The sequence below is a fragment of the Colletotrichum acutatum genome, assembly GCF_030867785.1.
Source record: "Colletotrichum acutatum strain CBS 112980 chromosome Unknown BDZ83scaffold_29, whole genome shotgun sequence".
Taxonomy (NCBI): domain Eukaryota; kingdom Fungi; phylum Ascomycota; class Sordariomycetes; order Glomerellales; family Glomerellaceae; genus Colletotrichum; species Colletotrichum acutatum.
This window is the reverse complement of record NW_026849023.1, coordinates 1-22,509: the sequence shown is the minus strand read 5'-3', so window position 1 is coordinate 22,509 and position 22,509 is coordinate 1. Positions and strand designations below refer to the sequence as shown.

At 46.8% G+C, this 22,509-nt stretch overlaps 6 protein-coding genes across 6 annotated transcripts; 3 read left to right on the top strand and 3 right to left on the bottom strand.

Annotated features, from left to right (window-relative positions):
- Nucleotides 1–524: 524 nt before the first annotated feature.
- Nucleotides 525–1,718, bottom strand: BDZ83DRAFT_573844 (uncharacterized protein; the record flags this gene model as incomplete). Its single annotated transcript, XM_060504655.1, has 3 exons — nucleotides 525–1,250; nucleotides 1,330–1,614; nucleotides 1,677–1,718. 3 exons carry the CDS (start codon nucleotides 1,716–1,718, stop codon nucleotides 525–527), a joined length of 1,053 nt encoding a protein of 350 aa, XP_060366823.1.
- A 1,233-nt stretch (nucleotides 1,719–2,951) lies between these two features.
- Nucleotides 2,952–4,692, bottom strand: BDZ83DRAFT_750501 (hexose carrier protein; the record flags this gene model as incomplete). The annotated part of the gene is made up of 2 exons (XM_060513925.1): nucleotides 2,952–4,115; nucleotides 4,195–4,692. The coding sequence occupies 2 exons, from the start codon at nucleotides 4,690–4,692 to the stop codon at nucleotides 2,952–2,954; spliced, it is 1,662 nt and encodes a 553-aa protein (XP_060366822.1).
- Nucleotides 4,693–6,769: 2,077 nt separating this feature from the next.
- Nucleotides 6,770–8,111, bottom strand: BDZ83DRAFT_573876 (putative oxidoreductase; the record flags this gene model as incomplete). Its single annotated transcript, XM_060504659.1, has 4 exons — nucleotides 6,770–7,141; nucleotides 7,202–7,582; nucleotides 7,668–7,942; nucleotides 8,063–8,111. 4 exons carry the CDS (start codon nucleotides 8,109–8,111, stop codon nucleotides 6,770–6,772), a joined length of 1,077 nt encoding a protein of 358 aa, XP_060366821.1.
- A 671-nt stretch (nucleotides 8,112–8,782) lies between these two features.
- BDZ83DRAFT_614658 (uncharacterized protein) lies at nucleotides 8,783–11,795 on the top strand. The gene is made up of 6 exons (XM_060507851.1): nucleotides 8,783–9,106; nucleotides 9,368–9,523; nucleotides 9,599–10,143; nucleotides 10,210–10,870; nucleotides 10,961–11,156; nucleotides 11,259–11,795. The coding sequence occupies exons 1-6, from the start codon at nucleotides 9,070–9,072 to the stop codon at nucleotides 11,524–11,526; spliced, it is 1,863 nt and encodes a 620-aa protein (XP_060366820.1). The 5' UTR covers nucleotides 8,783–9,069; the 3' UTR covers nucleotides 11,527–11,795.
- A 1,129-nt stretch (nucleotides 11,796–12,924) lies between these two features.
- On the top strand, nucleotides 12,925–14,186 carry BDZ83DRAFT_695758 (family 93 glycoside hydrolase; the record flags this gene model as incomplete). The annotated part of the gene is made up of 2 exons (XM_060511360.1): nucleotides 12,925–13,487; nucleotides 13,554–14,186. The coding sequence occupies 2 exons, from the start codon at nucleotides 12,925–12,927 to the stop codon at nucleotides 14,146–14,148; spliced, it is 1,158 nt and encodes a 385-aa protein (XP_060366819.1). The 3' UTR covers nucleotides 14,149–14,186.
- A 388-nt stretch (nucleotides 14,187–14,574) lies between these two features.
- BDZ83DRAFT_614655 (uncharacterized protein) lies at nucleotides 14,575–16,738 on the top strand. The gene is made up of 5 exons (XM_060507850.1): nucleotides 14,575–14,852; nucleotides 14,949–15,235; nucleotides 15,318–15,726; nucleotides 15,771–16,042; nucleotides 16,093–16,738. Exons 1-5 carry the CDS (start codon nucleotides 14,694–14,696, stop codon nucleotides 16,550–16,552), a joined length of 1,587 nt encoding a protein of 528 aa, XP_060366818.1. The 5' UTR covers nucleotides 14,575–14,693; the 3' UTR covers nucleotides 16,553–16,738.
- Nucleotides 16,739–22,509: the final 5,771 nt, after the last annotated feature.

Below are 22,509 nucleotides of genomic sequence, written 5' to 3'. Positions count from 1 at the left end.
AGTCAGGTAGCACTACGAGAATATGCTCTTCGAGGAAAATTCCTGAATACGGTCTCCCAGAAGGACAGAAATCGGCAGGTGTGAGGCGAAACTTTTTGAAAACGATATGAAGTTGTTCCGCTGCTAATACAATGGCTCGACGATGGAGGATGGATCTAATTTGGGGGATCCGGGCGATGCCGACCGGAGAAGTGGACCACCTAATCAAGTCCGGCCCGCCCCGCAGTCACCGGAGCCCGATAGAGTGGGACTTGAGTGGTCGGCGCGAGCCAGATCCTGGTCGGGGCCGGAAGATACGTACCACTCCCGTGTTGTAGAAAGTGAGGTATTGTTCGGTCGGCTAGCATTTGATAACGACTGGTATTTGCTGACTTGAACTCCATCACTCGATATTTCGTCTTCCGAGTGCGCTCGATTTTACGTCAGTTTCATGAGTTGAATGAGGTGAGAGTTCGAATCGTCAGTTCCACTGGAGCATGTACTGTCATTGAGTTGTTCTAGTCACATAAACACCCATTCTTCCTCTAGATACGTTCTCCCTTTTCGTTGAACCTCTGAACCTCTCCTGTGAGAAGAGCATCCTGCAAAGCGCGGCCAATCTCCATAACCTTGACACCCTTCTCAAGAGGCAGCGGAACAGGCTTGTTCCTGAGAACCGACTCAGTGAACTCGTTCGCCTCCAACGCAAAAGCGTCTTCAAAGCGCTGCCAGTACTCGGGCTGCACCTCGTTACGGATACCAAGCTTATCCGCGACCACGACATTGTTCGCCCTCGGCACAACGTTCACCGAGACTTTCCCCTCGGTGCCCGTGATCTCGGTACACACGTCGTGGCCGTGAGCCTGCGTGCGCGAGCAGTAGAAGTAGGCAATCTTACCGCCCCAGAACTCGACAACGCCGACGCCGTTGTCGACGTCGTTCATCTGCGCGAGCTCTGGGTGGTGCTGCAGCGTACCCGTTGCCCAGCACGACTTTGGGATCGGGTCCGAGAGGTACCAGAGCGAGAGGTCAATGTCGTGGATGGCGCAGTCGACAAATATGCCGCCATTGCGCGGGGCGTAGCGCACGAAGAAGCCCGTGTTGTCGAGGAGGTCGCAGGTGTTGGAGCGGACGATGAAGGGGCTGCCGATGGCCTTGTTGTCGAAGACCTTGGTGGCGGCGTCGCGGTAGGAGGCGTCGAAGCGGCGGGAGAAACCGGCCATGACTTTGAGGTCTGGACGAGCTTTGGCGGCGTTGACGCAGGCTGCGATCTGATATGGCGAAGAGAGGTTAGCTCAAGGCCTGGGAATCGCGTCTACTAGATCGCAATGGGATTCATGATGGTCGTACCTCATCCATCTTCGTACTCAAGGGCTTCTCGCACAAAACATGGAGTCCCTTCTTGATTGCTGCCAATGTTTGGCTTGCGTGAACATCGGTGCTGGTGGAGATCCACACAGCTTGAAGCCCCGGGTGGGAGAGCATCTCCTCGTATGAACCATATACTGTGACGTCGAACTCCTTGTACTCTTCAAAGGAGCGAGCCCACTCTAGCTCGTGGGCTTCGGTGCTGCAAACTGCCACCACAGAGGCCCTTGGAACGCGGTAAATGAGGTTCTGAACATGGCGACGACCCTAATTTGGTGTCAGTTGGGGCTTCTTCGTTCGTGTTATCTTGATGATCGAGAACTTCTGACCATTCGTCCTAGTCCTGCCACTGCGATTCTGAGAGGTTCCATGACTGCTGGTGTGTTTAGTATTGCAGATGCGTCAAATTTCGGATGTTTCGAGGGCGAAGGTCTGGTGAGTTGACTTCTTGATGGTGCGATCAAGCCTCTGGATCTCATCTTCGCAGATGCCATTCTATTTATCCTTCAGGAATCCATTGCCATCTACTGCTAATGGCAGGAGGAATATGAATTCCGTCAAGAACCCGCCAGGAAACATGTCGAGATGCCTTTGCGACGTATTCAGGCGAACGACTTCGCGTTGACACTTCCTCTCCTGACGAAAAGGGAGAACGAGACGCGAACATGACTCTTGGTGGTGCATGAAGTGCGAGGGCCACAACTCCCCTCAGGACCTCCCCCGCATCCAGGGACCACCTTCTGCCACGCCGTCTGAAGAAGACCGATGAGATGGATGAGCGGGTTATCTGGGGAAATGGTCCAGTTGATCCTCCTTGAGGGGTCAGTCTGGTCTGTCTGCCAGCGTGTAAGTTGTTGGAGCTCCCTCGGCCACTACTCGGTGCAGCCGCCGCTTCCCCCGCGTACGGGGATGCATGATGGATGTGTGGAGGAGATTGGGGTGATGAGGGGAAAAGAACGGGCCGGCCGTCGATCAGTCAATGACCATCGCCGACGCCTACCAAAATAGGCAATTTTGTCATTATCCATTAGCGAAAGCGAAGGCTGGTTGGAAGTGTAGCGTTTCAGGAGCGACCCAATGATGAGGGGTGAAATGTAAGCGTCTCCAGGATTTGTGCAGTCGGATATCTGCCGGACTGTGAGTGCCGTGTCTACTCTGTCCTTGGCCGGTGCTTTCAAGTTCCTACGGCTGAAAGGAAGACCTCCAAATTGTGCCTCGATTCGAGTGAGTTGATGTATTCCTGACATGTATGTACGTGCCATTTTCGGCCAGGAACCCGCTTCCTGCTAAGACTACACAAGGTTCAGATGGCTCGGTGTTGCCATAGCCAGCCCTTCAGCCGGCAACACAATAACGCCACGTGAGTGTCATGACCATCTATCTGAGATTTCCCGACGGTAGTTCTACAGGTAGTTCAAAGATCGTTCACGACCAGTGTAAATTACTTCAGAGGAGAATAATTGTGAGTTTGAAGTGGTATCTTGATATTCATATCCCATAGCCCGTAATCGTACTAATAAATGTACAAACGTGATCAAAACAACAGCCTGCCCAGAGTAATGCCATGCAAAACGCCTCCCGCAACTGAATGCTGTTATGCTTGATCAAACAGAGTATTTGGCTCCCTCCACACCAGCACCGCCCTGCGGTTGCGCACGCTGAGCAAGAATCTGCTGCCTGATAATATCTTTCTCCTCCTGCGCAGAAGTATCCTTAAAGACCTCGTCCATTTGCTCCAGCGTCCTGCCCTTGGTCTCGGGGACGAGGAAGAAGGCCCAGACGGAGGAGAGGAAGCACCAGGCTCCAAAGAAGACGTAAGTCCCAAACCCGAGCTTGTCCATCATGGGCGGGGTCGCAACGCCGACGATGAAGTTGAAAAGCCACACGGTCGCGGTAGCCAGGGCAACACCTTTAGAGCGGTGTGAGTTGGGATAGACCTCCGCGGGGAGGGCCCAGCCCAGGGGGGAGTAGGAGACTCCGTAGAGGAGGACGAAAAGGAAGGCCATGGCGACGGCGGCCCAGCCCGCAGCGGTATTGGCGCTCCAGTTTTTGGAATATACACCTGTGAGGATTGCCATGATGCCCCATGAGGTGCCGCCGCCTAGACCACCGAAGATTGCCAGCGGTCTGCGTCCCACTTTGTCGATAACGAAGAAGCATACGCACACGGCGACGAGCTGTAGGACGTTGAATACACCGGACATGACGAGCGCCATCTCCTCCGACTGTCCGAGGGACTGGAATAAGGTCGGGGCGTAGTAAATAAACGCGTTTATTCCACTTAATTGTTGGAATACGGCCACGCCGACGGCGACCGCCGTGCGACGCCAGAGACGGGGGGAGAAGAGGTCCAGCCAACCAGCGAGTTCAAGCCTCAGGCCACGCTTTCCGGGATGGTACTTCTCCTGCATGATCTTTTGCACCTCGACCTCACTGATGATGCCACGGTGCTCAGTTTGAACGCGGTGGTCATCGGCGGGCAGTCGGCGGAGGCGGACGAGGGAGTCGAGAGCTTCCTGGGGCCTGTTGACGAGGGCGAGCCAACGAGGAGAATAGGGGTAGAAGAGGATGCCAATGCCGAGGCCGGTAGCGCAGACCATCTGGAGACCGAGAGGGAGACGGAAGGCGATCTCACCAGTCATGTGGCGGGTTCCGTAGGTGATGAAGAAAGAGACGACAACCCCGAGGACGATGGAGACAGATTCGAGCACGAGAAGGGTGCCTCGGAGGTTAGGTGGTGCAATTTCGGAAATGTAGATTGGAGAACCCTGCCATTGAGACTCATTAGCCAGTGTTCAATCTCACCATGAGACAAAAGACGGATTCAAGAGAGAGGCTTCAACTCACCATTGCAAGTGTTCCGACGCCGATACCACCGATAGTCCGGCCAGTGACCAAAACTCCATAATTCGGCGCAGCGGTCTGCATGATAGCACCAATGTTGAAGATGACCACAACGGCCGCCAGCGCCCTCTTACGGGAAATCTTGTCGGCCAGCGTAGGCATGAACAAACACCCGAGGAACGCACCAAACTCGAGCATGCCCGTCATGAAGCCCTTGCCAAAGGGTGTTGCGGCTTGTGGGAAGACGTCGTGGAACTGCTTCATGACGTTGATGATGGAGATAACGCCCTGGTCGTAGCCAAAGGAGAAGCCACCCAGAGAGGCCAGGAGGGCGGCGCCGCCGACGTACGGAGAATCGGCGAGGCCACGGAAGCCACTGCGGCCGTAGGATACATCTTCGGCGGGGTTGAGGTTGATCTCGACATTGTCGATGAAGTCCTCGACGTGCTCGGGGTTGTCGAGGCTTTTGGCCTTTTTCAGGGAGTCTGAGCTATTCGCCATGATTGCGATCTGAGGCGTGTTGTTGTGTGCTCTAAGGAGGAATGAGGATGAGGCCACGGAGATGAGGCAATCACAGCCGTGGAAGGTAGTATTTGAGAATGGATGATGGGATCAGAATGGGACGAAGATCAGAAGTCAGCTGAGACGAAGAGGCTCTTATATACTAAATACGTTTCTGGGGGGCTTGGTGTTGAGGACTAGGTAGATGGACTACCAACGGGTAGCGCAGTATTAGACCGGGACACGACAAGAACCGGATTTCTGGGGAACCCCATCCGTTTACAGACTAGGGGGGCGTCTGCAATGTTGTGCGAGTGACTGAGGGCGTCGAGGGTTCGTGCCAGGACTATCTGTCAATTTCCCGGCGACGACAGACTGCGGGCAGCATTAACGCTCTCCACCGGCAGAGTGGAACACACGGCCCTCAGGTTGCATCTCTCCCCCACGGGGAAAGGTGGAGTCTCTCTCCATGTTGTGCAAACCTTCGAAGCCATTTTCGGCGAAGGGCATGGAGAGGAGGGTAACGGTGGGTGGTGTGGATGACTCGCACGCACTCGAGGCTTCGGTCTGAACGTGGTGAGCAAAGAAGGCAAACAGTGGGCTGAGAGTCAGGACCAAGACCATCATCAAAGACAGGGGATATCTCATTGGTTATGCCTGGGCTCGGACTGTCTGCGGGCTGCGGCTGGGCGTCATGACAGCGGTCTTTTGACCGAAGGTTTTCCTTTTCAGGAACCCGTCGGCGATGAGGCCTCGCCCGCCCCCCCTCAGCCGCCCCGCGACGCTAATGTCCATTCTTAGTATAGTGCTATATTCTGACTTTCTGAGACACAAAAGGAGCCTGGACAAGGGTGCTTGGTTGGCTGGAGTCGGGGAGTCGGGCGCTGAGTTGATGAGACTTTGCCAAGGGGGATCAATAATGGTCCGCCGAGGACCAACCAATGTCGTGGACTTGTTGTCAACTTGAAGGAAACTGGATTGAAGCCTTTGGTTGTTCTTAATCGACCTGCTATGACGACATGGGCCCCATCTTGCCAAATGTGTTTTTTTGCTAGGGCCGGGGTCAGTCGGGATACAATCCCGCGCCCGTCGAGAGAATACGGAGCCTCTTGCCCCCCGGGGTTACATCCTTGGGGTTCATCGCTCTGCTTTAGGCCATTGGAGTAGGTGATCACCTTAACGGACTACATAGCCCGCGGGATTCGGTTTCCGACAACACGCATACCAACGGGAACTCTTAAGGAAGGATTTATCCCCCAGTATGTCTATGGGCTCTGAATGCGCTGGAAAGATTCCACGAGGCACCTTGGTCAACTTCTGACAAAGATCAACCAAACGTGAGTTTTGCTAGGAGTGAGTTGCCCTATTGGAGAATCCCGCGGGTTTCTGTCCAATGCGGCGGTGTCAGACACCACCAACAACAAATCAGGGAATTTCAGGCACGCGGGTGCCAAGGACAATCCCTACTCCGATCCCGCTCGCTCCCGAATAAGTAATTTCCCGACTTGCTGCTTTCGATTTCAAATGCTTTCAACGTGAAATCTTGAGTAGATAATTTGTTTGAGTCGCAGTTGGTAGACGTGTGCAATGATGGGGTCGACTGGGGCTTTGAAGATGGATCATTCGGTCAGACACCAACCAGCTGAGAGCCTGAGCTCTCACCAATTGACAGTTATTTGCATACTGACAGGGGAACCTGAAACTACGTCATTCATTGACCAGGGCGCATTTGATTATGAGTGCGATACTGTGATTAGGACACGCGTGAAGACCAAAGAAGTAGATCGAACCCGAGTCAATTATCAACCCACTGGCCCCGTGACCACGGAACCCACCCGATATCACGACAAGGTCGAGATGATGACGAAGAACCACGCCGTTTCCACGTACTATGGGACGTGTCTAATTCGAGCACATGGCCCCCACGCGACTATGAACATGCAAGGTTTTGAAACATCGTCAATTCATCAAGGTAAAGTAGCTCTAATGTCGTCACCAAACATCAACGCGTCTACGTTCCCATCCACTACATAAGACGCGCGATTCTATCTATGCTCATTTTACCCCACCTCGATCTCTACAGCTTAGCACTATCAATGCGCTTGCCTGACTCATCGAAATCAATCTTCTTGCCAGTGATCAAACTCTCCTGCAGCGCGCAACCAATCTTGACGGCGTTGACAGCACCGGCGAGCTTCATGGGCGGCTCGGTGTTGTTCAAACAGCACGCTGTGAACTCGTTTGCCTCGGTGATGAAGGCCTCGCGGAAGCGGCCGTAGTAGTCGGGAGGGATTTCGCGACGGATGCCCGTGGGCTCGTAGAGATTGACGAGGTTCAGCTGGGGCTGTGTGTTGACGGCGACCTTGCCGCTTGTGCCAAAGATTTCGGTCGTGTCTTCTTGGCCTGCGGCCATCATGCGGGAGCAGAAGAGCTGTGCAATCTTTCCACCCTGTGGTTGCATATGGTCAGCTTGGATCTACCAGTGTCTAAGGATAATGGGCAAACTTACGTAGAACTCGACCACAGCAACAGCGTTATCTCTATCATTGTGCTTTCTCAGACCCTCCTGCACAGCTGTGATGCCGATAGCAGACACACTCTTAACAACGCTGTCTTCTCCAAAGAACCAAAGCGCTAGGTCAATATCGTGGATAGAGCAGTCGACAAAGATGCCACCACTGAACTCGGCGTAGTCGACGAAGAAGCCGGAGGGGTCGAGCTTATCGCACGTCTGTGAGCGGAAGACGGAGGGCGCACCAATGTCGCCGCGAGCCACTCGTGTGAAGGCGTCTCGGTAGGATGCATCGAACCGGCGTGAAAAGCCGCAGATGACCTTTTGGCTGGGGTTCTTGATGAGGGACTTCTCGTACGCCGTAACGACGGATTGTGACTGTGCGAGCCGGTAGTTAGTCTTCTGACTCTACTATTCCCAAGGGGCAGCATGGAGTGGATGTCAAGTGTGAATGTGAACGTACGATATCGACGCTGGTGCTAAGAGGCTTCTCGCACAGAACGTGGAGGCCCTTCTCGATGGCCTTGATGGCCTGCTCGGCGTGTACCGTAGTGGCGCTGGCGACGATCACGGCTTGCAGAGTTGACTCCTTGCGCAACATCTCGTCGTAGTCGAGGTACGTCCGCAGAGGACCAAACTCTGCGACAGCGGCATCGAGCTCAGCCTGCACCGGCGAGCTAACGGCGATGAGGTCGGCCTTTGGTGTCAGGGTCGCAAAGTGTCTGGCGTGTCGCAAACCTATTTGACTCAGTTGTGGTCAGCCCATGTTGGAGTCGCTTGAGCTTAGCAATAGAGCTTGCTTCTTCGCTGAGGTAGCTATAAGAGCTACCCCTCGGTAGAATGAGGGGCGAGACATACCCATGCGCCCGAGTCCGGCGACGGCAACGTTGAGCTTTTCTCCGGCCATTTTGTTTTGATTGCAAAAGCTTTTGAAGAAATGATGTGTCTTTGGGATTCGAGAGGGTCAATTGAGTTTCAATTCTCACAATCCGTCAAGGTACACGCATGAGTAAGAGGTAGAGAGACCACAGCAAGACGGCTCAGCTTTCAACCTCGAGGAGCTTTGGGTGAATACGGTCTCTTTTATCATCGGCGGCTCTTGCTCTTCTTGGGTTCTTCAGGGAAGTCTCCAGCAAGCCAAATGGACACGTTCTGAGCGACTCATCCCAAGACACCGAACGCCATCCCAACGCCGGCGGGCAAGAGTCTCGTAGAGTCCTCCAACACCTTCGAAACTCGGCATCTCCATCGGCGCCTCTTACCGGATATGGTAATCCATTACTCTTGTCCCCAGATTTAGATCGCCTCCCCAGAATTGGCGGCAACTTTGTGGGGGAAGAGGGCTTGGGGGTGCGGGGTAGATCAAACACATAAGACCGGTTGGTCCTATTCTCTATGAAGAGTTACACCGCATGTTTTTGGTTATCTGCCTTTTGTACTCTCCGAAGACCGAGGGCGCTTAATGCACGTTCATCTTTGTGGACTTGAGTTGTCTGTTTGCGCCGACCACGTTTCACGGGACCGGAAGGATGCATCGGCGAAGCTAAGTTTCTCCACACTTCTGAGATTACTTCTTCCAGCAAGCGTCGCCGATGCTCCGCTTCTTTCTTCCATCCTCTTCCTCATCGTCCGCCTATCCTAGCCGTCACCGACGATTTCGACTCCCCACAGCTCCTGAATCACGGACCACGAGCCAGGCGAGACTTGCCCTTACGAGTTCGAAGAGGAAAACGACATAATATTCCCGTCCCACCGGTCGGCGACGACAATCAGGTGGCACTTTGTCAGATCAACCTTGGAGGACCAGCAAGTTGTAGCCGTGGTCAATCTGCATCAGCAGTGCCCCGCGCTCATCCCCGCGGGAGATGCCAAGCGCCATGAAGCCATGCGCAAGATGCAAAGGTATGTGCCCGGACGCGCGCATGTGCGTGTCTCCATACCCTCGTGACCTTGTTCAGGGTCCCACTGGTCTGACGTCAAATTATCTGGGGCAAAACAGAGCGACACGAGAAGTGTAAGTTGCATAGGGTTTTGTTATCTGAGTTTGTGTTTCCGAAGTTGAGATCGGGGTTGTAATTCTCAGTTAGAGATGATCACTGCTCATTACCTTTAGCAATTCGTCTAAGAATTATCTGGATATCTGACACTTGTTCAACAATGTAGGCGATGATCAGCAACCCCGTTGTAGTAGATGCGAGAAGCGCAACGTCGAGTGCTTCCGCCCTGAACGACGACCTTCCTTCCGTCAGGGTTCTACTGCCAATTATGACGGGACCTTCTCCCGGGAGCAGCGCTGGGTGAACAGTCGACCTCGAGCTTGTGAGTCTGAGCTACCTAGGAGAGAGTTGCTCTGGGGTGATGCTTTCGGTCTTGATATTCTGACTGGCGTACAAGTCCGATTCGACAGTCGAGCGCCGAACAGCACTCCTACGCCGACTCAGGAGAAGGACATCATCACTGAATCTCCCGCCAGTCATGCGCCATCGTTGCCAGATACTCGGGTTGCTGTGAGCGCCGTCTTGCACGAGACTGGTCGTAATCTCTCCGAGGGCCCGGCTGTTGTGAACCCTGAGACAGGAGTCGAAGACCTTCTACCGCCAATACCGACGCCTACTAAACGTCGAAGAACCGAGCCTGCGCCGCAAGATGGTGGACACTTCTTTCCTGCTTCACCAGCTGGGTCAGGAGCATCGGGGGCCTCTCCCTGGTCAAATGCAGCTGTATCAACTGGGAGAGTGCGATTGAGAGAAGATGAAGTATCAATACACAGTCCTCATGCCGTACCTCAAAGCGTCGACCACTTTTCTCCTTCCGCCGGGAGTTATCACACCACGAACCAGGACCATGACCTCGTCGGGAATATATCAAATTTTCAACCATCCGAAGGCATCCAAGAAGCTTGCCTACTACGGTACTTTGTAGAAGAGCTGTCTCAATGGGTTACGTGCCACACAGTTACAAGAGTACACAAGAAAGTACAATCGTTAACCTTTTCTCGCGTGTAGTTTGACCTCTGCGACGAAGAGAGGTACTTCCAGCTGGTCGTTGTGAGACGCGCACGCTCGTGCCAGCCCCTTCGCGACGCCATCTTCGCCGTCGCGGCGCGCCATCTATGTCGACATCCTAAGTTCCGGTCAGAGTCAGGGGGCGGCGGCGTCATCGTCTACCAGCGCCAGCTTCTCCCTGATCTGACGCCGCAAAGTGCCTTCGAGTATATGCTCCGCTGCATACCTGCTCTGCACGAGGTCTCAAGCACGCAGGACGAGGAATACCGCGAGAACCTTGCCGCCGCAGCGCTCATTCTTCGTCAGTTTGAGGAGATGGATCCCGAAGAATCCCAGAGCGCGCCGAGCTCAGATTTTGGGATCGCAAACGGGGACGGAAACGGGACGAGTACTGGCCATGTGAATAACAATGCCAACTTTATCGACATTACAAAAGCAATTTTGAGGGCCGCTCCACCATCGCAATGGTCTGGGCTTTTGAGCGCCGTGTACTGGGTAGCAGTGAGGCAGGAGATTTACTTTGCGCTTACACTAGAGCGATCACCACAGATTACGGCAAGGCCGGACCAGGGCCGTGAAGTGTCGTTTGCTAATCGGTTGATTTGGTTCATGTCGGAGGTGGCCAAGTGGAAGATGGGAGACAGGATCGAAGGGGAATGGGGTGAGTCTTTCACTTATGCTTCTATGGGAGACCCCAAAACGTCTAGAACGGAGCTCTACTCAATTACAATGACTGACGTATGCCATTCAGAGCGATTGAGGGTCGAAGAGGGTGTCCTTGCAGTTGAATGTACGCGGCAATTTATACCTATAATGCAGAGGCCAGCGGACAGGTCTCAAGGCGAGATATTTCCCTTGGTCTGGTACGGTTCCGATGTGGAAGTTACTGCGCTACAGCATTTCATCTTGGCAAGGATGATTCTCCTAGCCGAAGATCCTAGCCTACAGTATGCAGACGCTCCCCTACCTCCCAAAGTAGATAGCTGCACTACGCCTCTATGACTCCTTCATGATTTTTGAGGATCATGCTGACAAATTTGGGCTTCCAGAGGACAAGTCTCCAACAGGCGAGCACATCGAGAAGCCGAACATCAAGTCCGAGAAATGACATTAGAGCTGTGTGGCCTAGCTATGCATCATCTAAGAGCACCGCCAAACTTGACCACTGCAGGGATAGGGATCATGTTATACGGGGACTATTTCAACGACCAGTGGGAGAGAGCGGCATTGGTTGGAGTGCTGGAAGAGTGGAAGAACCATCACGCTTGGCCTGTGAGAAAGGGGTACCAAGCACTCGGTGCGGACTATGTCCCTTGAATGTTACATTCAAGAAACCTCTGTACATGTATCGTACACAGAGACAGTGACTGCATGGGTCAACTGACTCTATGATATCTATGTCGAACGAGTGAACTATAAGCTGAATTCGGCGTCCTACTTGTCTCATAGGTAGTTTAGCTGCATGAAAGCATCTAGTCCAAGGTTGAATTTTACGTTGGATTGGTACTCCCGCGCCATTGTTGTCCAAAGACGGGCGAGACTTTCTCTAGCTGCCGTGAACAACATGGACAGTCCGTATTGATCAGATAGAATTCGAACATGGAGCCAGTCATGGCCCAGGCTCTCAATGTCAGTGATCTTCACCTAGCGCATTTGTCAAGTTGCGGATCAAGCCAAGACAATAGTTTGAGGGCAATAAGGACTGGCTACATCAATCACTCGACCGGGTAAGCCCGAAAGATCTGCAATGCGCTGTTAGATTCAAACATCTGTTGAGGTACATAAGGTAAGCGACTTCCACAGGGATTTACCGATCGATGTGTTGTCGGTGTTTGTTGCCTGACCGAAGGAAACTTGTCGGAAACCAATTGCGCTGCATTGTCCCAAAACCTCGGCTCAAGAGTCTTGTTACCCCGGTCCGGACCTACCTACTTCTGTGGTGTGACGGGCATCGCATGATCCCAAGGGCGGCATCGCGAGGTTACGCCATTTGCGGATCTGATTGCCAATTGGGCCCAAAGAGACATGTTTAAACGAATTTCTACCAAATTTCTTCACAAAACCTTAGGCCTTGGAAGCTGCAGTTCAGGAACCCAAACTGCCAGTTGCACGTGTACTCTATACTTGTGAAGTCTACCAATTTTGCTGATCCCCGGCCGGATCCGAAGAAGAGCCAACCTCATTGGCGCGCGTCTTTAAGCTTCGGCAATCACCCATAAACATAGCTGGGATATCCCCACACAAAACCCCAGATCTCAACGGCAATGAACTAAGACGCGGGGAATGTAACACTGCCCTCGGCGAGCTTTCGACCGATGTGACGGCCTTTCTATGAGGTCACATTGCTGTCTGTGAAAACAAAACACACCATACGCGCCAATGATCACGGTGTCGGACCTGCATGTGCTGTCAGCTAACCCCAACGCGGCCACTCTACCGTCTTGGGGGTGGGTTCCCATCACTCGTTTACGAGTCACGAAATCAAGAAAAGCTTTCTTCCGAGCTTGCGAAGCTATTGATGATGATCAGGTTGACATTGTCTTGGCGTTGACATCGTATCCCCTCTCTCGAAGCTCAATGGCGGCGGCGTATATAACATACCCCGCTGCTCGAGCAATGCCGGCCTTTGTTCTCCTTCAAGGCACCTGACTCTCTCGCCGTGGGCCTCATCATCTCTCCAACTTTCCACGAGACTAGTGTTCGGAAAATCACACCATGAAGTTCCTCGGAGCCGCTGTCGCTGGCATTGCCAGTCTGCTCTCCTACCAAGCTGTCGCGAGCCCCGTCCCGACCCCAGTCGAGGCCCGTCAAGCTACTGGAACCATCTCGAACAATGTTATCTTCTCTCCGCCGTCAAACGCTGGCTGGGTCGACCCCCGCGTCCTGTACGCCCGCACCATTCAGCTGGACTCGGGCGACCTGATCGCCACCTGGGAGAACTACTCCCCCGAGCCTCCCATCGTCTACTTCCCCGTCTACCGCTCGCAAGACGGCGGAGCCACCTGGGCTGAGATCGGCCGTGTGCAAGACACCGTCAACGGCTGGGGTCTGCGCTACCAGCCCTTCCTCTACGAGCTCCCGGAGGCTTTCGCTGGCTATCCCGCCGGCACTATCTTGCTCGCTGGTAACAGCATCCCAACGGATCTGAGCTTGACCAAAATCGATGTCTACGTCAGCACTGATGGCGGTGCCAACTGGGAGTTCCTCAGCAGTGTCGCCAGCGGAGGCGAGGCCCTGCCTAACAACGGCCTGACTCCCGTGTGGGAGCCTCACTTCTTGTAAGTCTATTTTCCGCTTTCCGGAAATAACTTGTGATCTTTGCTGACCGATTCTTCTCTACGCAGGCTCCACAACGGCGAGCTCATCATTTACTACGCTGACCAGCGCGACACGAAGTACGGCCAGAAGCTGTCCCACCAGACCACCACCGACCTCAAGACCTGGAGCGCCATCGTCGACGATGTCCACGATGACAACGCCTACGAGGCTCGTCCCGGTATGCCCGTCATCGCCAAGCTGCCCAACGATGACTTCATCTTCGCCTACGAGGTCTGCGGTACCGATGGCTGCCGCGTGCACTACCGCCTCACGGCCGACCCGCTCAACATCCTTGCCGCCCCCAGCATCTCGCTTATCTCCACCTCCGGCACCCGACCCGTCAGCTCCCCGTACGTCGTCTGGTCCCCCGTTGGTGGTGTCAATGGTACCATCGTGCTTAGCGGCGGCAGCCAGTCAAACATCTTTGTCAACCGGGCTCTGGGTGATGCTAGCGCGTGGGTTGAGTATGCTGTTCCCCAGCCTAATGCTTACTCCCGCGCCCTCGCGGTGCTTGATGATGGTAGCAAGTTGGCTATCATTGGTGGTGGAAGATTGCCTCCAAGCAGCACGAATCAGGTCAGCATCAGTGTTGTTAACCTGAACACTCTGCTTGGATTGTAGGTAGTGGCCATGGAAATATCCAAGCCGTCATTTGTAGGCAGTGTAATACTGGAAATGAAGATTTCGTCAATTGCAGAATAATCCAAGGTGGCTGAGCGTGCTCGGGTATACGTGCCTTACCTCAGTTATGATATGCGATGAGTGAGTAATGTATGGGGTCATTGGCCATATGCACAAGTATTAGAGTGGCACGGTGGCAGCCTGAGACTACCTAAGTAGGCAGGCTTATTTCGAAACCTGAGCGGCCGGTGAGATTGAGCAAGCGGGAATCATCGCCCAATGGCGCTTTTGGGGTATGAGCAACCACGTCAGGTTCTGCCAATCATAGCTGCATGAAGAGCATGAGTCTGACCAGAGTTGGGCTATAGAGAGGGACCATTGACCTTTGCGGGCGTCTCAAAACGCCAGACACTCCCAACCACTCTGGTCTCTTTCGGAGCCTGATTCTTCTCTTTTCTTTCCCACGCCAAAGCAGTTCGTTTCACCCATTTCTACATTTCTATAGTAGCGAGGCGATCGCGTATCGAAGCTCTTGTATTCACAGCATGTCTGTCGGCTTTACCTTCGGTAGTCTTGGCGACATTCTCCAGCTATGCCAAATTGGCATTGCGGTCGGCAAAGCTCTGAACGAGAGCCGAGGCAGTGCACGAGATTACCAAAACCTTCGAAACGACCTTGATCAGTTTGTACACGTTTTGCAGAATGTAAAGGGAGAAAACACACTGGATTTGGCTTCCAAACTGGTCAAAGGCACTTACTGACGCGAAAGTTCTTGGACTGATGAATGTGCTTCCACCTAGGTCATTGCCATATACCAAGAACGCGAGCACTCCGATTTACTTTCAGATATCAACCCGCTGATCAAGTCAGTCACAAACGAATGTATGACAGATCTGCAAGATGCGTTGGATTATTTCCAATCCAAGTATGCATTGTCACTTGGGAACCCGCACCGCCATTTAAACACAAAGTCGATCGGGAAAAAGATAGAATATAGATTTCGAGAGAAAGAACGACTAGAGGTGCTACAACAGAAGCTATCTCGGTACACACAACTGTTTTCTGTTCTTCTAGCCATACATACTAAGTAAAGCTTGATTCCCTCCTCTACCTTACTCCTGAGTACAAGACCGATGTGCTGACTGCTGACTCGCCTTGACGTTCTTTAGGAAAGCAGCTCACGTCGATAATGCAACTATGCAAACCCGAATTCAGGAAGTTGTTTCACAAATGGATGTAATATCACTCGACATCAACCGACAGGGCACACAGATCTCAGAACAGCATACCAGCATAGAAGTTTTGGCAACCAAAGTGGATGCTGCGAATGGCTACCTTATAAGACAAGGAGACGCAAAAAACACTCTGACGGAGATGACAAAAAAGAACGAACTGTGTATAAAAGAGCTTGCGAGCATGATAGAGTCCAAAGTCCACCTTCTAGTCCAGGAGCGTGAAGACGAAACCTGTCATAGGTTCTTCAGTGGGCCTGGGTCGAATACACAAAGACCTTTGTTCTTCGAAGACGCCCTGGGCGTCGTGTTGACTTTGCCGATTGAATGGTTAGAATCTTGGAAGGTAAGTCTCACTCAAACATCAAAAGACGAAATTGACCACCAAAGCACCTACGGTCCCTTATTAGCAACCGCTTTGAAAACAGGATGGGTCACCGGAAAGTCCTCCGCGGCGAGTACGCGTTGGAAGACGAGGCCAACGGGGCTGAAGTCACGTTGTTACCTTGGAACAAAGCAATACGACCTGGGAGGAAGATCAACATGGCGATGAAGTTTCAGAGAGTTGAAGAGGTTAGCAAGGCAGAAGATCACGTCTACATCTGTCCAGGATGTAAAGCGGTCAGATCAGATATTCAGGACGACCAGATCAACCTCAAGTGGTAAATATCTCTTTCGGATAAGAGAGTTTCAGAGAGCTAAGCGTGACCAGCGCGACACCCAGCTGCGGCATGTGGATGAGATCGTCACGAACGAGGCTTGAGGGCAATCCTCAACAAGTGGCAGAAAATGACACTTCACTAACTGCTGACGAAGACAGCATGGAAGAAGATGATGATCCACGTCATTTCCACCGAGTTCTGTTCAATATCTTCGTCCTATCATCTCCCCTACCGAAAGAAAACGCTTCCCCGACAAGGATTGCCGATTTGGAGGAGTGTGATCCATCGGATGAGAACTCTTGCGAGGGGAAAGAGAGTCATATTTCGAAGGCAAATTCTTCTCATCTCTCTCGAAGAGTTCACTCATCACATGAGACAGATCGACACGTAAAGAAGAGCACTTCATCGAGGAGGCAGGTTTCGTCACGCATACTCAGACGCCCAAAAGCCGAGTACCGCTGTGGATGGACCTGTGTAAGTTCCCCGATATTGAACCAATTAGCTTCTTGACTAAAAGTAACGGTGTAAAGTGCTGTTGTTACTGGTCTGGGATAAGCATGAGCGAATGTAGTTGCTTGTACTGCCAACATATGATATGCTTAAACTGTCGTGTTGCGACAGTATCGGTAAAGGAGGAGCAAAGGAAGGTTTGATATACTACTTTATTTATTAATCCAGTGGATCAATCGAAATGGCGGAAGGCAAACATTTCACCCGATAATTCTTCTAGGCGCGACAAGAACGAATTTGTTCTCCACTCAAGTAAGGCTTATTAGCGTCGATCATAGCTCATAGCCTATTATGCCCATTATTGCAAAAACTACGACTGTCATGAGAACGACTGGCACTAAGTAGAAATATTCTACTGCCATCCAAACCGCGAAGAATGGCCAAAGATGACGTTTATTCAAAGTAGATTTCCTAAGCGAACTCAGCGTCGTACAAATCCTTATTTCCATGTACCATTTCTACATGTTTTTCGTCATATGGTAAACTCCTCGGCTTTCTGCAGACGCCTCTTTTCCGCTTATCACCATCGTCCCGCGTCATGGCAGAGTCCTCATAAGGTGCTCTAGAGAAGAAAAAATATCAGAGTTCACGTCATATTACGAATCGCTGCCACAGCTTAACCTACTCCCGGAAGTCATCGAGACCTCCTTCAGCCTCGGCAAGAACGACGCGGCCGTAGGCGTTACGAAGCATAGCCCGTGCTTTCGCCCCCCAAAAGAAAATGATCGGAACCCGTGGTAGGTCTACAAGAGTTGTTACGTAACAGGGATAGTAACCGCACCTTACGAAGTGCCCGTTACGTACTATATTACGTATATATTAATTATATCCTATATATAGACCTTTTTTTTTTATCTATTTCTATTTTAATAAAATAGGCTACTTTACTATACTCCGTATACCTATTACTATATATTATAACTCGTAATAATTATAAGCCCAGCTTTTAATTAAGACCCTATACTACGATAACGTACTTATTAATACGATTCCTATAATCTTTTTAAAATAACCGACGTCTTTATATCTACTTTTAGTTAGGCTAAATTAACTAGCTACGATAATTAAATTAAATAGTTCTAAGCCTTTTGCTTTATAAATAAGGGCCTCGAGGTTTAAAAATATATTAACCTAGACGCTCTAGACTTTAACGTACTCTTTACTCTTTTTATAGCGTTCGCTTTATTTTTTAACTTCGAGCTATTATTTTTAATTTAAAATAAAAAAGAATAATAAGCCTATGAAGTACTCTATAAAGCGTTTAAAAAGGATAAAAGGAATTAAGAAAACCTCTACTAGTAAATTCTAATACTAACTCCTAGTACGACCCTTTTAACTTTTTTAAGTACGAGTAATCTATAGGATCTAGCTAGAACTCTTTTTATAATACTAACTATACTACCGACTTTATATAATTAAATCTATCCTTATACCGTACTTATAAAAAGGATCTATACGCTCGAAAATATTTAAAAAGAATAGGAGCTCTTTATTAAATACTATTAAATTATAGCCCCTAAACGTAATAGTATTAATACGTATATTAAACTCCTCGCTTAGTAGTTAAGAAAATTAATTAATACTACTCTTTATAAATACGTATTTTAGAAAGTAACCGAGAACGGCGTTAAGTTTAGTATATAACGGATCGTTAAACGACTAAAGTAAGAATTAGTACCCTCCGAGGCTATAGTTAGGAGTGCGGTTCGATAAAAGTATAAATAAATCTTTAATAAAGCGAGGACCGGTATTAACCCCTAACGTTAATATAAAGAATAGTAGTCCGTTTATTTCCGAGCTAAGACGTATAATATCCTAGAAATTAATAAAGAGATCGCTATAATTAACTTTTTAAATACGGTTAAGTCTAAACTTAACCCTATATAGGGCTAATATATTTATAATACTTTCCGTAAATTAATAGTATTTAAAATATATACTAGGACCTTCGAAGAGATTATATATACGTTTAGCTTAGTAACCTAGGAAGCGTATACTAAACGCCCCTTAAGTTAAAGAGGGGCTTACTCTACTTTTACTAAACGCTTTAACTCGTTTAAAAACGTAAATAATAAAAGAAAAATTATTTACTTTTATAACCGCGCACACCGCTAACAGCCTTCGGTATACTAAAAGCTAAAATAAATACTTACAAATTATAATATTAATAGGTCGCTAATATAAATACTAAATAGCTATATAAAAAAAGTCCTAGCCGCGGTTAAATTAAGTAAATAAAAATCGCTTTATAATAAGTTTAAAAAAATTAATTAACTAAAAAAGGATAAAACCCCTAAAAAGCCTCGGTAATTAAAAAGATCCTCTAACTAACCTATAGTAAGTTTATTAATAAACTAGGATAACGGCTATATCGTTGCTATATTTATAAAAAGTTAAGAGGTAGAGATAAACGTAATCTTTAGTACCCTTATAAAAAGCGCCTATTTATTATTTTAGAGTACGGTAATAGATAGCTATAGAGTAATATATCTAGTTAATAATAAAAGCCTCTTTAAACCTAAGAGCTATATATTATTAAGCAACGATAACTATATTAAATTAAGAACTACTATACTACTTATTACCGTACGCAGTATACGTATTATAAAGGGCGTTTTAAATAGACTTAAAGGAGAGGGAACGTACGATCTAAAGCTATAGAACGTCGCTTACGTTAAAAGATTCTATATTAATATAGTTTTGGAAACTCTATTAAATAGAAATATACTTTAGTACTACGGTTTAGATTATACTTTATAATAAAGAACGCTCTATAAAAGCATTATTAAAAAGCAGTTTATTTAAAAAAATAACCTAATTTTCCTTAAATATAAGCTCCTCTAATCTTACCCTTTTTATATAGACCTTAAGCGTATTTTATAGAGCTTAGCTAGTATTATATTATTAGTTAGCTATAGAAAATTCCGTTACTCGTATTAACGTACCTATAAAAAGTCTAATAGCGCGCTCCTATAGTACCTTAGAACAGGTTATCTCGGACCTAATACCCTTCGTTAACTCCTATATAAGACTCGTAATATATAGATTAAACCCCTATTATAAGTTAAATATAAAGTATATATAATATCTAAAGCTAAGTTAGTAATCTTAAGAGGACTACCTTTAAAAAGAGCCTTACGGCTATAGTACTGTATATATTAGGATCTTTTCTACTTCGAGCTATTTCTAAACGAGTAATAATATATATTTATAGCCTTAAATAAATATAGCGAGTAGTTTAGGGGGTTCCTTTTAAAAAATAAAATAAAGGGGGAAGTACTATTTGTATTATAAAGCCTCGAGGTAGCGATCCGTTATTAAAAAAGAACTTTAATCTATTTTTTTAAAAGCGATAATAAAACTACCCTCCTTACTATAAATATTAGACGTGTTTATAAAATATAGTATAGTAAACTAGGAATTAAAATAAAGCTTCCGCCTCTATATATAAAAAAACTAGTAAATAACGTAAAGAGAGCAGGTTAATTTGTAATTACTAAAGCTTATAAAATACGCCTTTTTACGAACCTACCTAAAAATCTCTAAAACAAAGCAATATTAGCAGTAATATTTATCTATAATATTACCCTACGAAAAGCTAATAATAAAGATTTGCCCATTATAATAGAAATTAATTAATAAAAGAGATATTAACGTTAATAGTAAATGGGCTATTAAATATAGGATTCCGAACTAGTTAATCCGCATCTTAGTAGTCTCTATATATATAACTACTAAGCATACCCTCTTTACAAAGATCGTAAAAAGGGCATATATTAAAAGGAATATAAAGTACTTCCCCGCGGGCATATAAAATACTTAATTAAATATATATTAAAAACGCACAACCTATACAGGGTTTAAATACCCGCGCTCGAATAAGTATTTATTATAAAGAATATTAAGTTTAATAAAAAAGTCTTTTATAATTCCGTATACGAAGAGCAAGTTATCGTAAGCAAATAAGTAAATCTAGTAATCTAAAAAATATAAAAACTCTTTAATATTAATAATAAATTAATTCGAGTACTCGGGGAAGTAAATCTAGACTTCAGAAATACTAACACTTAAAATAACTCTATAATTAAGGATAGTATTATTATTAAATTTTTAACTATTTAAGACGCTAAGTAACCGATAGACGTATTATAGAGTATAGTTAACGATATTAATAAAGCTAATATAGCCTTACCGGCATTACTAACCCCTAAAATAACCCCCTTATACAAGCTCGGGGGTAGGGATAAAGAAGGGGATATAATAACTAGGTTATAAACGGCTCTATATAATCTATAATCCTCCCCGCGAGCGCTTATATATACTATAAAAGTTCTTAAGCCTTTAATTCTTAATAGCTCTTAGTAAAAAACTAGAGTACGTAGTAAACGAAGTACCGATTATAAGAATATAATTCCTAATACTAAAGTCGACGTTAATAAAGAACCCTTATAATAAACCTCTACTACTATACAAAAATAGAGCTTATAAAAACCGCCTTAGCGAGTACTAAATAAAGCTCTATTAAGTCCTAGACGCTCAAACCGGGCCTGTAAACCTCTATAACGCTTTAATAGCAATATCTTCGTAACGCTTTTATATTTAAATATAAAAGATAGCGATTACTATAACCGCTACTAAAACTACTTTTTTTTTACTTTTATACTTAATTAGTAAAAAGCTATAAAAAAAAGTAATATAGGATATATAATACTTTATTAAATAATAAAAGGGGTAGTTTATAGGACTTATTTAGAGCGCCCCGGTATAGGTTAAAAACTACGGCCTAATAAAGTTAACTTTTTAAGCCTACTAAAGAAGTTTAGTAATATTAAACACCTCCTATAGTAACTATAAAAACTATTCTAGGATATTATAAATATAGAAATAAAAAAGCTAAAGGATATTAATATATAAAAAAAGGTCGACCGTAATCCTAAATAAAGGATCTCACTTCTATTAAAATAAATATATACTTATAAATACGACGTTAATAATAAGGTTTACGAAGTAAAAGTATATATATATATAAAGGGGGATATATAACTACTCGACCCTTTATAAAATACGTACGCTTTAACGCTTACTATAAAGGCCTTTAGGCTTATAATAATAATAGCTATTTAATTTAATTTTAAAACTAATTAGTATAACGCCATTAATGTATTCTTTAACGTACCTATTAAAAATAAAAAATTAGTAATTATTAAACTCTTTAAAAAATATAAAGTTATTAGTAAAGTAAGTAGACTCTAACGCGCTCTATATAATCTATAAAACTCGCTAATTTTATAATTCTAAACTTTTACTTCTATACTTCGTAATATAAATATAATATATAGCTATAAAAAGATCTATATTTACTAAACCGTAAATAAGAAAATAATATTAATATTCTATATCGACGACTTTATAGTCCTATACTATCAAAACGACTAAAAGGCAGCTTAAAAGGTCGTTAACGGTATAAAAAAATATATTAACCTTAAAGAGAATAGACCGATTAATTACTTCTTTAGAGTATAGATTTTATAAAACCGTACCGTCTATAAAGTTTACTTAATCCACGATGTATATATCGAACGGGTTATTAAGCGCTTCGACTTTATAAATTCACTAAATTTAGCCACCCCTCTTCTATAATATAGATTTAAACTAAACGAGGGGCAAGTAATAAAAAAAGAAATAAAAGGCTTTTAGGAAAAGGTTAGAAATACATTTTATATAGCTATTATAATCAGACTAGACGTCGCTTTTATTTACTTATAATTATTATAGTTTCTAACTAACCTAAGCGTAACCTATATCTAAATAATTAACTAGTATATTTAATATCTATATATAACTAGATATCTCGCGCTCTTCTATAATAGCGCATCGAATACGTAATTATTATTTCTAACTAGAAATACTAGCTTCGTAAATAATAAAATAACATAACGATTATTATAGGGATATAT